Source organism: Girardinichthys multiradiatus, chromosome 9, assembly GCF_021462225.1.
Source record: "Girardinichthys multiradiatus isolate DD_20200921_A chromosome 9, DD_fGirMul_XY1, whole genome shotgun sequence".
Classification (NCBI taxonomy): domain Eukaryota; kingdom Metazoa; phylum Chordata; class Actinopteri; order Cyprinodontiformes; family Goodeidae; genus Girardinichthys; species Girardinichthys multiradiatus.
In genome coordinates, this window is record NC_061802.1 from 38,430,059 (window position 1) to 38,443,909 (window position 13,851).

The following is a 13,851-nucleotide window of genomic DNA, read 5'->3' on the forward strand; positions in this document are numbered from 1 at the left end:
GATTAATGGGTGGTTAATAGTTGTCCTGTCAACAAATTCTCCACCTGAGCTTTGGATATCTGCATCTTTGCTTCTCTGATTAATGGTCTTCTTGGTCAATCTTTAAATTTATGTGAAAGGCTATGTATTGGTAGATATGCAGCTATGTACTCTTCCCGTTTTTGGCTGATGGATCGGGCAGTCTTCTGTTAGATATTAAAGCTTGGGACGCAGCGCTCTAGCTTAACCATGCTTTGAAGTTCTCATTAACTTTCTCCCTGACCTGTCTGCTGGGTCTCTTGGTCTTCATGGTGCTGTTAGTTCACTGATAGTTCTCTAGGCAACATCAGATGCCTTCACAGATCAGCTGGATTTATACTGAGATTTACACAGGTAGGCTCTATTTACTAATTGTCAAGGCAGTTTGTTGAACTACTTTAGATTTAGGAGTATCAGAGTAAAGGGGGTTGAATAGAAATGGATGAGACACTTTTTGGGGTTTTATGTAAACCATTTTGAAACCATGTATCCCTAATGTTCCACTTCACAATTATATAGGACTTTGTATATATTCTTTATACACGCATGTCCAGATATGAATCTAGATTGACATGAATGTCGATTACAACTCGACCGGTTTTGCAGGCGAAGGCATTAAACAACAAGGCAGCAATTCAAACTGAATCACACACAATGATCAATGATGTTATGCCTGTCATAACATAAAAATCAGAAAGGCAGAATTTATGTCACCATCCTATCAGGTTTTGACAAATTACTTTTCCCCTGAACGGTGGAATTGCTCTAAAGAATCCCTTCCCCAACCAAAACATAAAGTGTTATTATAAAGATGGCACATTTACGACTGTATAACGTGGCATGTTCTTACAACTTCAATCAAATCCACTGGAGCATGAAGTATTTTTCATGCTGAGGAGTAATCAAACTTTACATAATGACACTTTAGCTGAAAAGCAGCTAAAGACTTCCATTATCATTATTCAGCTGAACAAGCTTCTGCAGAAGCAGCACTGACAAGAGGAGCTGTGTTGCATTAGCATATGCTATTGTAGCTGTGGGAACTATTAAACGCGCTATTATTGGAAGCATGCACTGAAGCAGAGCTGAGATTGAGACTTTTCATCACTTTAATTGCTTTTCTGTGTGTGGACATCAGTCTAATGAAAACAGTCAAGATTTTGCAACAGTTGACCATTACAGAATTAACCTCCTGAGCTTCCATAGGCGTTGGCTTTGAAAAAAAAAAAAGAATTGCTTGGTTTTAACATAAACAGATTGTCGTTTTTTTCCCTTTGTTTTGTAGGTACATGAAATATTTGAATGCCACGCATGTGACAAAAAATTCATCTCAACCAACCAGCTCAAACGCCATATGATCACACACTCTGGTAAGAAAACACTGCATCTAATAAATACAGTTGAAACCAGATATTTAAATGGACTGTTTGAAAAGAATCAGAACCTTTTTTTCTCACTATAAAATTAAATCAGACTGAAAGTATCTTCCTGTAGGTCCGTTAGGATTATCAACATTATTTCTATTTGCTAAATGCCATAAAAATTAATTAATTAAATTAATTAAATACTCATAAATACTCTAATACCTACAGTACCTTAGTATAGGGTTTATTTCCACAAGCCTCCCATCTTAGTTTGCTGGATTTTTGGCCATTTTCTCCTGACCAAGCTGCTGTAACTGAGTCAGGTTTGTATGCCGCCTTGCTGATACATACCTTTTCTGCTCTGCCTACAAGTTTTCTATGGGACTGAGATCGGGGCTTTGTGATGGCAACTCCAAAACATTACTTTTGTTTTTCATAAGCCACTTTGTAAGTAATTTGGCTGAATGCTCAGAGTCATTGTACATTTGGAACCTGGCAAGCTTTTACTTTTTGGCTGATGCCCTGGGATGTTGATTCAATTTTTCAACAAACGGTTATTTTCTTATGATGCCATTTATTTTGTGAAATGCACACATCTCTCAGGCACCAAAAAACCTCCACAACATGATGCTGCAACCCCTTTTACTTTACAGATGGAGTTCTTAGGCTTGCAAGCTTCCTCCTTTTTCCTCCAAATATAACAGTGGTCATTAAGGCCTGACTTAAAAAAAAAAAAATTATGGTCTTTGTCCCTGTGTGCTTTTGCAAACTGTAATTGGGCTTTTGCTGTTGTTTTTTGGAGCCATGGTTTATTTCTTTCTGAGTGGCCTTCCAGTTCATGTCGGTCCCTGACTTGTTTCACTTCACATTTTCACCAGGACTTTTGCTTTTGGGTTGAGTCACACATTTCCACCCTAACATGTTCATGTCTGTACACAGAACCCGTCCCCCTCCTCAACTGTATGAAGTCTGGGTGTTCCCATGATCTTTATACTTTCATATAATTGTTTAAACAGATGAATGTGGCACCTTCAGGCATCTGGAAATTGTAATTGCAATGATGAACCACACTTCTGGAGGTCCACAGTTTTCTACCTGAGCTCTTACCTGATTTATTTGAATTGTTTCATGATGTCACACAAGGAAGCTGTGTGTTTGAGGTGTTGCCTTATAAAAGGTCTGCCTCCATGTAACTTATTTGTTGTCAAATATCCTATAAGAAGCTTGCAAAGCTGTGATGTCATCATCTCGACTTTCAAGAATTGTTTAAAGGCAGAGTGATCTCACTGGATCTAACCTTCTGAATTTCCAGAAAATAACAAAAGAAATTCTGAAGCACATTGTTCTGACATTTAGGAAATATAAATAATTTTGGGAATGCCAACTGAACTTAAAACAGAAAATTTTAGTCGGATTAAATGTCATGCAGTGAGAAGAAGGTCATGTGTCTTTTTATACAGCGGATATAAACGTCTGGTTTCAGTTGTATGTATTTATTAATTTTTAAGCTTCTTGTCTGTTAATTAAACCAAATCTTTCTCAATCTGCCCCTCAGAGAAGCGACCCTACACTTGTGAGATCTGCAGTCGATCGTTCAAGCGTTTGGATCAGGTGACAGCTCATAAGATCATCCACAGTGAGGATAAACCATATAAATGTAAACTGTGTGGAAAAGAGTTCGCTCATCGCAATGTCTATAAGAATCACAAGAAGGTGAGGAAATATAGAATCTGATCAATTGTTTGTCTTTTAGCAGATTAAGTAAAAGTTGGAGGTCTTCTCTTTATATGACCATGATGTCTTTGAAGAAACAGAATATCTCCCTTAAGAAAACAAAGTTAGCCATTAGCTAGGGTCCAATCAATCAGGGTCTTGTTGGTGGCTGTTATCTGTGGGGTCTCTGGCCCTTTCCAGCCCCCTGGTTTCCTCGTGTTTATTTTGGGGATTAAGATGTCATTCAGATGGATAGGCGGGTGGGTGGATGGATGGTATGGTCAGGTAAGACAGAAGCATTTTGAACAAGAGTCCCCTCAAGCTGCTTCTCTTCATCAACTCAACAAACCTCATTGGTTATTGCTATTATGTGTGATCCATTAAAATCAGTTTATGAAGCCTTCTTAAAGCCCATGCTGAGGCAAGAGGGGGCTCACCTTGCACATTATAAAAATGCTGATCCCGCCCGACTCTTCCCTGCAGACCCACTCCGAGGAAAGGCCCTTTCAGTGTGAGGAGTGTAAAGCGCTGTTCCGTACCCCCTTCTCTCTGCAGCGCCACCTTCTTATCCACAACAGTAAGTATGGATTTTATCATGTTAATAAAAGCTTGGTCACTTATGCACAGTCCCTTGCGAATGTTTTCATAACCCTTCCTTAAACTTTCCCGTATTTTACAACCACAAACCTCAACCAACTTCTTAGGCTTTTTATAGCTCAAACTAAGTCAGATTTGAAATGTTGGAGAGATCAAAATTTGAAGCCTTGCCACAGTTTTTTTAACTGGATTTAAACTTTGACTGGGCTATTCTCCATGCTTTGAGTCACCCAACTGTAGCTCTGGCCAGAGCACCTTCTTCTTCATGTTGTTGTGTCCCCTATATGATGCATAGCAAACTGTGAACTTCTTATTGTCTTTCAGCCCTATATTTCTTTTTGCCATTGCTCCGTAAAGGCCAGATTTAAGTGCACAATCAGCTCATATGATGTGAAAGGATTCTCTTACTGGAGCTGTTGATCTCTGATGAAGTTGAAGAATGCTCTGTAAGATGTTCAGAACTTTTTTTTATTGTTTTATGACCTAACTCTGCTTTAAACCACTCTAGAACCTTTTCCGTGACCTGTCTGCTGATGTTCCTTGGTGTTTCCTTGTGTTTGTTCACTAATGTTCTCTAACACACTTCTGAGAGTCTTCACCGAACAGCTGCATTCATACTGAGAATAAATTCCACACAGGTTTCTCCAGTCAATTAGTTGCATTAGATTTTATTCAGGGTTCTCGGAGTGTCTATAGGGGTTTTCAAAGCATGTGCTACTTTATGTAAATCAGTCGCACAGATCCCCCATAAAACTCAAGTTGATGTTTGTGGTTATAACATAATATAATGTGAGAAATTCAAATGGTATGAATGCAAGGCACTGGATATGCATTTTTTAACCATCACTCGGTGCTTCTGTAAGCCTTTTGCAGTGTTGATCAGATTTTCCAGTGCCTTGGTAATTCTAACTGGTTCTGTAAACAGTGTTGGTCTGCATTCACATCACATCTTGCAGGAAGATTAGAGACATTTGCTTATTTTATTCCAGTTGCAAGATCAACATCGTTTTGATGTCTATAGTTTTTTTTCAATTGTTATTGAAAGAACTTTGGGAAATTTAAACATGAAAAATTTTAACATTTTAATTGTTTGTTGTTGGTCTCTACCCCTGCATCTAAAAAGCATTGGAACCAAGCTGATGGAAACAATGAATTAGTTGGATGGTTCTACAACATGAGTTTCTTTGAAGTTGTTTAGTGTTGAATGTGTACATGAGTAACATTCATCTGTTTGAGGTAGAAACATTGAGAACAAAGGACATCAAAGGAGAAACATTGACAACAAAGCAAACAAGCCTGATCTACCGATTCTGATTTTGGGCGATACCGATTTTTTTTAATAACCAAGGTCACAATACACCTTCAATGTTCCAATTTTATTTTATTGAAAAACACTGAACAATATCCGTGAAACACTACAAAATAGTTTTAACTGCACATGAAGTAGTGCTCTCAAATATAAATGAAAGGTTTAGAGCATTTTAGTCGAAACTACTAAATGAACTAAACTAAAAAAAATCAGTTCCTTCAGTCTTTAATTGTTTTCACATCAGACGCAGAGGTAAATAAGATCGGTGGTTAAGATTGATTTTACATGCAAGTATCGGCCAATTTCTGATCACTCAAAATTATGGAAGTCAGGGCTGACCGATCGACGCACCGTTATACCTAAAATTTAGGGCATCGTGTATTTTTATATACCATATGTACTAGAGTCCAGTTGCAAACGCATCAGTCATCCTGGTCAGCAGTTGAAAGTCACATTTGCAGTAGCAAGTGTCAAAAATTTGATGTTTTTTTTTAGCCCAGATACTCGAGGAGGAGACACAGCAGGGGTCTGACTTTGTTGCTGGTCGTTATCTTAGGTGCGACTTTTTTCTCTTTAAATGCTCCTACAGAGAAAAGAGCTACAACCAGTTTGAGGTGATGAAATAAAGAGCTACCTAGGAACAAAATTTATGATGAATAAGTTGGTTAAAAAAATTATACATATTATGCTGACTTCAGGTTAACCAACTTTCGCAAACAGTAGCCACCACATGGTGCGATCACTACCAGACTCATTAAAGCTGCAGCTTCAGAGTTCTTGTGTGTATTATCACAGAGTAATGAGGCATGTAATTGCATCTGAATGCAACTGTTTTCTGAGGAAAAGTTGTTGCATCCTCTCCTAAAAGTAACATAATTTCACTGTACAATGTTTAGGCTGCTCCGGGGTAGAAATCATTTATTTGTTGCAGACCTTTCATTAAGAAAAAACATAGGTTAAAATATCCAGGTGGTTTATGTTTTTTATTGGGTTTATTATTGTTTTCAAACTAAACCTTTGTGAATTCAAAACTAGAATGAGCTCAAAGTTGTGGTGCTTGGGTTTCCATCCCGGACCTGTTTTCCCTGCTACCTGATCTAAAGGAATGGGATGGATGGACGGTCGATCAGTCCAAGGTTTGTATAAGCTCATTAAAAGGGCTGCTAACATCTCTGCAGACCCCACACATCTTGGACACAAACTATTTAGCTTTTTACCTTCAGGTTTGTGCTACAAAGCACTTTTTGCAATAACCAGCAAAACACTTTTACAAGTACCGAAACAAATTTACATTTCAGAAAACAATTTAACAAGATGCGAAACAAATTTACATTTCAGAAAACAAATTTACATTTCAGAAAACAAAATTACATTTCAGAAAACACATTTACATTTCAGAAAACACATTTACATTTCAGAAAACAAAATTACATTTCAGAAAACACGTTTACATTTCAGAAAACACATTTACATTTCAGAAAACAAAATTACATTTCAGAAAACAAATTTACATTTCAGAAAACACGTTTACATTTCAGAAAACACATTTACATTTCAGAAAACAAATTTACATTTCAGAAAACAAATTTACATTTCAGAAAACAATTTAACAAGATGCGAAACAAATTTATATTTCAGAAAACAAATTTACATTTCAGAAAACACTTTTGCATTTCAGAAAACAAATTTACATTTCAGAAAATCAACCGGAAAGGGAATGTACCAACGCCGAGGCTGACCCGGAAGTCAGCCTCAGGGGCTGCATCCTTCGAAGGCCGTATTTGTAGGCCAATTATGTTACAGCGCGGCGACGAAGGCTGTCCCAATTCATGAATCATGACTCCCTCAAATGCTGCCGACAAATGTGTCCTTATTTTGTCCGATTTGAAGGATGGGTCGTGAGTATCCTTCGCGGCCCATCATTTCCCATCATTCATTGCGGGTCGAAGCGGATTGGTCAAGCAGGGGAAGCCATGGCGGACCATAGCAACAAAAGCTGTGAGTAAATTGTGGAAAATTACACTTTCTGTGACACAAATTAACTTCTACAATGTTTATAGTGCGGGAATATAACTATGTAGACGTGAAATATCTGCTTGATTTATCTAGACATCGCTTAATTTCAAACGTGCTCTGACGTGTTTCCGTTCCCGGCGTAGTAACCGGCTCGCCTCGCCAGCCCTACCGGCGGTGAGGTGAGCTAGCCCGGTAGAGATCTGACCGACTATCGGCACTAAGCTCCCGCTGGCAGTCATCACAGTGAACGTTTAACACAAGTGATTTCTAACAGTTTATGTTATTATTTTAATTGTTACTGAAAATCGATTTAATATTTCAGGTGATATTAAGGTTAACCAGAATAAATGGACAGTTTTATGTAATCCAACTGTATCGCTGGAGAGTGTGATTGAGAATAAATCAGCTTTTCAATATGAATTTTTAATGAAGAAATGTGCTATATGTTTTAAAAGTTTATTTATAATTCAGCTAGCATTATAATTTCTGATTCCAGGTACACCCGACGAGGAATACACCTCCAAATGTAAGTGAATCTCAGTAAAGAAGTTAAAAGTTTGAAAGAGCTTGTTTTAGACATTTGCAGAGAAATATTTTAATATTTTCTTCAAATTAAGACAAATGTGAAATTAAAAAAGGCTTTATTTTTGCTCTGATATTAAGCAAGATGGTTTTTTTTTGGTATTTTTATATATTTTTTTTAGGTACAAAGCAGCAGACGGGTCAGTTTATTAAGCTCAAGGGTGAGAACCACCACCTTTTTACTGGAGCTAAAAACTCAGCCACCGTGGCTTGGAGGTACAATAACAACATTCTTTGCAGTCAGTTTCTGTCCAGTTTCATAAACTCCTATCTTTCTATCTTTAATAAATATCCATCCAGTGATTAACATACTTCTTTCGGTTCAGGACAATTCTGGAGAAGATGGACCAACAGGGGAAGGTCACCCCCTTTGCAGGCCAAAACAATGTGGGACAATTTGAAAAAAAAAAAAAAGAATTTAGATTATGTTCAGAAGTTCTCATGTCACACACAAATAAAAAAATATTTCTAAAAGTCTTGTTGGTTTCTCTGTTTAGTGAACTCTTTTTTTTTTATTCCATCTAACTTTAGGATTGTAAGTATCCAGGGTCAGGAGAGGGAGTCAGTGAAAATCCCACTGCTGCTACTTGGCCCTGGTTTGTCTTTATGGATGAGGTGTTGGGACAAAGGTCTTCCACAACACCTCCTGTCCTAATTGCCTCCATCCCTGAGGACACTCCAGGGCCAAGCGGAGCGGTGGGCAACCAGATGGAGAAGGAAGACAGTGAGCCAGCAGGAAGGGGTCAGAAAAGAAAGAGGGACAGATATGATGGAGTTGATCAGGGAGGACATGAGGGTACAGAGAGAAGCAGAGGGCAAGAAGGCACAGAGAATGGACAGACTGTTTTCCAAAGAATGGCACCAAAATAAGGTGCTACATAAGAAATATTAAGTTTTGTTCAGATTGTTTCTTAAAGTTTTAAGGTGTTCTAATAAATTTCAAAATTGTTTTTGTCACTAGTTATTTCCATTTGATCTAACAATACATCAACTTCATTTAAAGTTATAAACAGAATTTATTATGAAAAATACAAACAGCACTTTAAACAGAATGGGGGAAGAAAACATTCAAACAGATCAAGATTACAAGACAAAAGGCATAAAATAAAACTATGTACAAGTATTTACAATGGCGACAGCAGGATCACCCTGAGTGACCGTTTCCTGGAAAAACCTCTTGAACAGAACAAAAAGGCAGATGTCTTTCTGAATAGAAAGTCTGGTGGTGTAGCTAAATCTCTCACAAGGTCAGAGACATGGATGGGATGCTGCAACTGAGATCTGTGGTTAGTCTTTCTGGATGCTGAGCAAAGCTTCACACAGGTGGTCTGCAGATGTTTGTGATGCCTCTCTCCACTGTCCACGTCATCGTCCATCAAGTGGGTTTAAAGGGCTGGCTGAATTGACGGCTGCCACATCACTAAGAGGTAATCGGAAAAATGCAGAATTAGAAGATGGTGTTCACAAAATATTACAATTAGTTATACCCCTCAAAAATTAATCACATCTATAATATTATGCTTGGCTGACACAGTAGTCATGTTCTGGTGGTACCTCCTCCAGGGCTGACACCTCAGCTGAAAGCTGGTCCCGCCAGAGAGCACCGCTGACTGTCTCAGTCCCGACCTCACCCTCATCCTCTTCTACAGCCTCCTCTGGGTCATCCTCTGGGGCCATGACATCCCCAGCACCAAAGCAGATGTTGTGGAGGATGGCGCATACTGTTATGACCTGAAAACAATTTAAAAGAAGGTGCATATATGTGTATATATTATGTATAATGTATATATAAAATGGATCTAGGTCAAAACTTACGTGAGGTACAAAGGTGTCGTGCGCCTCCAGCGCTTGCAGGAAGATGGCCCTGAATCTGGTTTTCATCATTCCAAAAACACGCTCTGATGGCTGTTAAAGCGCTGGGCTCCCACATCTTGTCTTGTCCTCTTGTAGGGAGTGATGAGGGGGAGTGGATATTGGAGGCATGGGTACCCTCCATCAGCAAGGATAAAATGCCCTGGAGGAGGATAAACTGTACAGCGTGCTGTGGCGGAGCACCCTAGAGTCACGCACTGACCCAGGCCAGCCCACATACGTGTCAATAAAATGGCTCTCAGAAACTGCTTGCAGGATTATGGAAGGGAAGAGTTTCCTGTTCCTGTAGCACTGACCATCAGGGCTGCTTGGACACCTGAAGCGGATATGGCAGCCGTCAATTGCACCCACAGCTTTAAGAAAAACTCTGGCGTGCCAGCCCTGCAAACTCACGGGACACTGCCTTAAGTCCTCAGGGGTCTTTAGAAGGTAGATGACCTGGTGACGAATAGCCACGATCTCCTCTGTAACTCTGTGGACGATGCGATGGACAGTAGAGCGAGGCATCCCAAACACTCTGCAGACCACTCTGTAGGATGTGCCACTTGCCACCAAGAAAAGAAAAACCAAGGTCTCAATAGTAGCACCCATCCATGTCGCCTATCCTGGTGCAAAAGATTAAGCAGCACTGCCAGAGACTCCCTGCTCAGCTGAAAATCAGGCCTGGTGTCCTCCTGGTTGAAGAAGCTATCAGGACTGGGACACTCAGGTTGATCCTGCAGTAAAGGGGTCTGGTCTAGAAAAGGGAAGAATGGAGATGGAAAAACACATTATTTTTAAGGCATGCACCTGGATATTGTAAGTGATCAAAGCAAGAAGATACTAATACATCAAAAACACTGCATTATTATATAATTATCTAAGAACAGCCAGAGGGGATCAAATACTTTATAATTACCATCTATCTTAAAATTTAAAGTTGTTTATATATATATATATATATATATATATATATATATATAAAGTATGTCAACATACATTAGCCATAAAGTTGCTATCTCTTTGTTTATTGGCTAGTTAAATCAAACATCTTTTTTACCTGAACATGATTGTCTCTGGATTGTACCTGGAATCAGAAATTATAATGCTAACTGAATTATAAATAAACTTTTAAAACATATAGCACATTTCTTCATTAAAAATTCATATTGTAAAGCTGATTTATTCTCAATCACACTCTCCAGCGATACAGTTGGATTACATAAAACTGACCATTTATTCTGGTTAACCTTAATATCACCTGAAATATTAAATTGATTTTCAGTAACAATTAAAATAATAACATAAACTGTTAGAAATCACTTGTGTTAAACGTTCACTGTGATGACTGCCAGCGGGAGCTTAGTGCCGATAGTCGGTCAGATCTCTACCGGGCTAGCTCACCTCACCGCCGGTAGGGCTGGCGAGGCGAGCCGGTTACTACGCCGGGAACGGAAACACGTCAGAGCACGTTTGAAATTAAGCGATGTCTAGATAAATCAAGCAGATATTTCACGTCTACATAGTTATATTCCCGCACTATAAACATTGTAGAAGTTAATTTGTGTCACAGAAAGTGTAATTTTCCACAATTTACTCACAGCTTTTGTTGCTATGGTCCGCCATGGCTTCCCCTGCTTGACCAATCCGCTTCGACCCGCAATGAATGATGGGAAATGATGGGCCGCGAAGGATACTCACGACCCATCCTTCAAATCGGACAAAATAAGGACACATTTGTCGGCAGCATTTGAGGGAGTCATGATTCATGAATTGGGACAGCCTTCGTCGCCGCGCTGTAACATAATTGGCCTACAAATACGGCCTTCGAAGGATGCAGCCCCTGAGGCTGACTTCCGGGTCAGCCTCGGCGTTGGTACATTCCCTTTCCGGTTGATTTTCTGAAATGTAAATTTGTTTTCTGAAATGCAAAAGTGTTTTCTGAAATGTAAAAGTGTTTTCTGAAATGTAAATTTGTTTTCTGAAATGTAAATTTGTTTCGCATCTTGTTAAATTGTTTTCTGAAATGTAAATTTGTTTTCTGAAATGTAAATTTGTTTTCTGAAATGTAAATTTGTTTCGGTACTTGTAAAAGTGTTTTGCACCCCACGGCCACCGTACACCACAGAGACAGTTTCTTTCCCTGTCTTTCTAATGAACACAACAAACAACTTACAACCGAGTGGTCAGCTACTCTGCTGTGAAACAAATTATGGTTATTTCCACTATCACAACCTGCCAAAAAATTATTAGGTGGTCACATACATACAGGGGTTGGACAATGAAACTGAAACACCTGGTTTTAGACCACAATCATTTATTAGTATGGTGTAGGGCCTCTTTTTGCGGCCAATACAGCGTCAATTCGTCTTGGGAATGACATATACAAGTCCTGCACAGTGGTCAGAGGGATTTTAAGCCATTCTTCTTGCAGGATAGTGGCCAGGTCACTACGTGATACTGGTGGAGGAAAACGTTTCCTGACTCGCTCCTCCAAAACACCCCAAAGTGGCTCAATAATATTTAGATCTGGTGACTGTGCAGGACATGGGAGATGTTCAACTTCACTTTCATGTTCATCAAACCAATCTTTCAGCAGTCTTGCTGTGTGTATTGGTGCATTGTCATCCCGATACATGGCACCGCCTTCAGGATACAATGTTTGAACCATTGGATGCACATGGTCCTCAAGAATGGTTCAGTAGTCTTTGGCAGTGAGGCGCCCATCTAGCACAAGTATTGGGCCAAGGGAATGCCATGATATGGCAGCCCAAACCATCACTGATCCACCCCCATGCTTCACTCTGGGCATGCAACAGTCTGGGTGGTACACTTCTTTGGGGCTTCTCCACACCGTAACTCTCCCGGATGTGGGGAAAACAGTAAAGGTGGACTCATCAGAGAACAATACATGTTTCACATTGTCCACAGCCCAAGATTTGAGCTCCTTGCACCATTGAAACCGACGTTTGGCATTGGCATGAGTGACCAAAGGTTTGGCTATAGCAGCCCAGCCGTGTATATTGACCCTGTGGAGCTCCCGACGGACAGTTCTGGTGGAAACAGGAGAGTTGAGGTGCACATTTAATTCTGTCTTGGTCACAGATGCGCCAGCAAGACGTGCACCAACAATTTGTCCTCTTTTGAACTCTGGTATGTCACCCATAATGTTGCGTGCATTTCAATATTTTGAGCAAAACTGTGCTCTTACCCTGCTAATTGAACCTTCACACTCTGCTCTTACTGGTGCAATGTGCAATCAATGAAGACTGGTTACCAGGCTGGTCCAATTTAGCCTTGAAACCTCCCACACTAAAATGACAGGTGTTTCAGTTTCATTGTCCAACCCCTGTATGTTTACATGCTGTTCTTTTTATTTTTTATTTTATTTCCACTTAAGTTGAAATATTTATAAGGTCATCGTGTTGACAAAAACTGTGGTTGAAGCTTGGCAAGAAACAGCTCTAATTTTCACACAGATCCAGATAACAAAGCAGACTGTAAAACTTGAGCCATTTCTTGCCGCTTTCCCAGGTGGCAGACAGTACAATACCAGATTTCGCCGCACTGTGGGAGGAATAATTACATTATTAGTGTGTTTTCTATAGGTGCATTTCCATTTTTCTGTCTTAAACTTTAATCCCCCCCAGATTTACTCACCTGGAACTATTAATCTCTCCTGGGTCTTTGTTTTGTACGTTTTCACTGTTGTACACAACCCTGCTGGTTATGGAAATTATATGTGCTGACTTTAAGGGCTCCCTCCTTCCACTGATGCTGTTTGCATCAGTGCTTCCAATAGAAAAATCATTAATTGATGTTTACGTTCAGCAGTACAGTGGGAAGACTTTTTATTGTTTGGAAATTTTGAACATCTTGATTCCTGCAGCATCAATCAGTTGATCGTCTGTACTGAGAGAGGCATCTTCATAATGGGACAGAACATAAGGAAGTCAGGCCAATAACACATTCACCTAATTTTGCATTGCAAAAGTTACAGTTTGAAATACAAGTAAAAAATTATTAAATCTAAATACAACCAATTCAAAATATTCAGCAGGAATAATCAGAGGTTTATTGCATAACACAGGGTTGTGATCCACCCATCTGGAGTAGTGTCCTCTCACCTCTTGCCTCATGACTTTATTTCTCATCTGTTCATAACTTTTTTTAGATTGGAGCATGATATGTTGGCTTTTTAGGAAAGGTGAGCCTACTTCATGTTGTAATTTCTCGATTCTGCAAGTCTGGCAGTAATCAGGCCTGGGTATAGCCAGTAAAATTAAAGCAGCCATCCATTTTCTATGCCCACTTCTTCAATACAGGGTCACACAGTCATGTTTTTGGATTGCGCGAAGAAGCTGGAGTACCCGGAGGGAGCCCACGCATTCAAGGGGAGAA

General features: G+C 39.5%; 1 protein-coding gene across 1 annotated transcript in view; it reads left to right on the forward strand.

Moving 5' to 3' along the window:
* prdm5 (PR domain containing 5) overlaps positions 1 to 13,851 on the forward strand; it is a 74,338-nt gene that overhangs the window by 29,294 nt on the left and 31,193 nt on the right. The window contains exons 9-11 of the mRNA XM_047373945.1: positions 1,304 to 1,388; positions 2,938 to 3,095; positions 3,579 to 3,672. Of these exons, the coding sequence (XP_047229901.1) occupies positions 1,304 to 1,388; positions 2,938 to 3,095; positions 3,579 to 3,672 (337 nt within the window). The remainder of the gene's footprint in view (positions 1 to 1,303; positions 1,389 to 2,937; positions 3,096 to 3,578; positions 3,673 to 13,851) is intronic.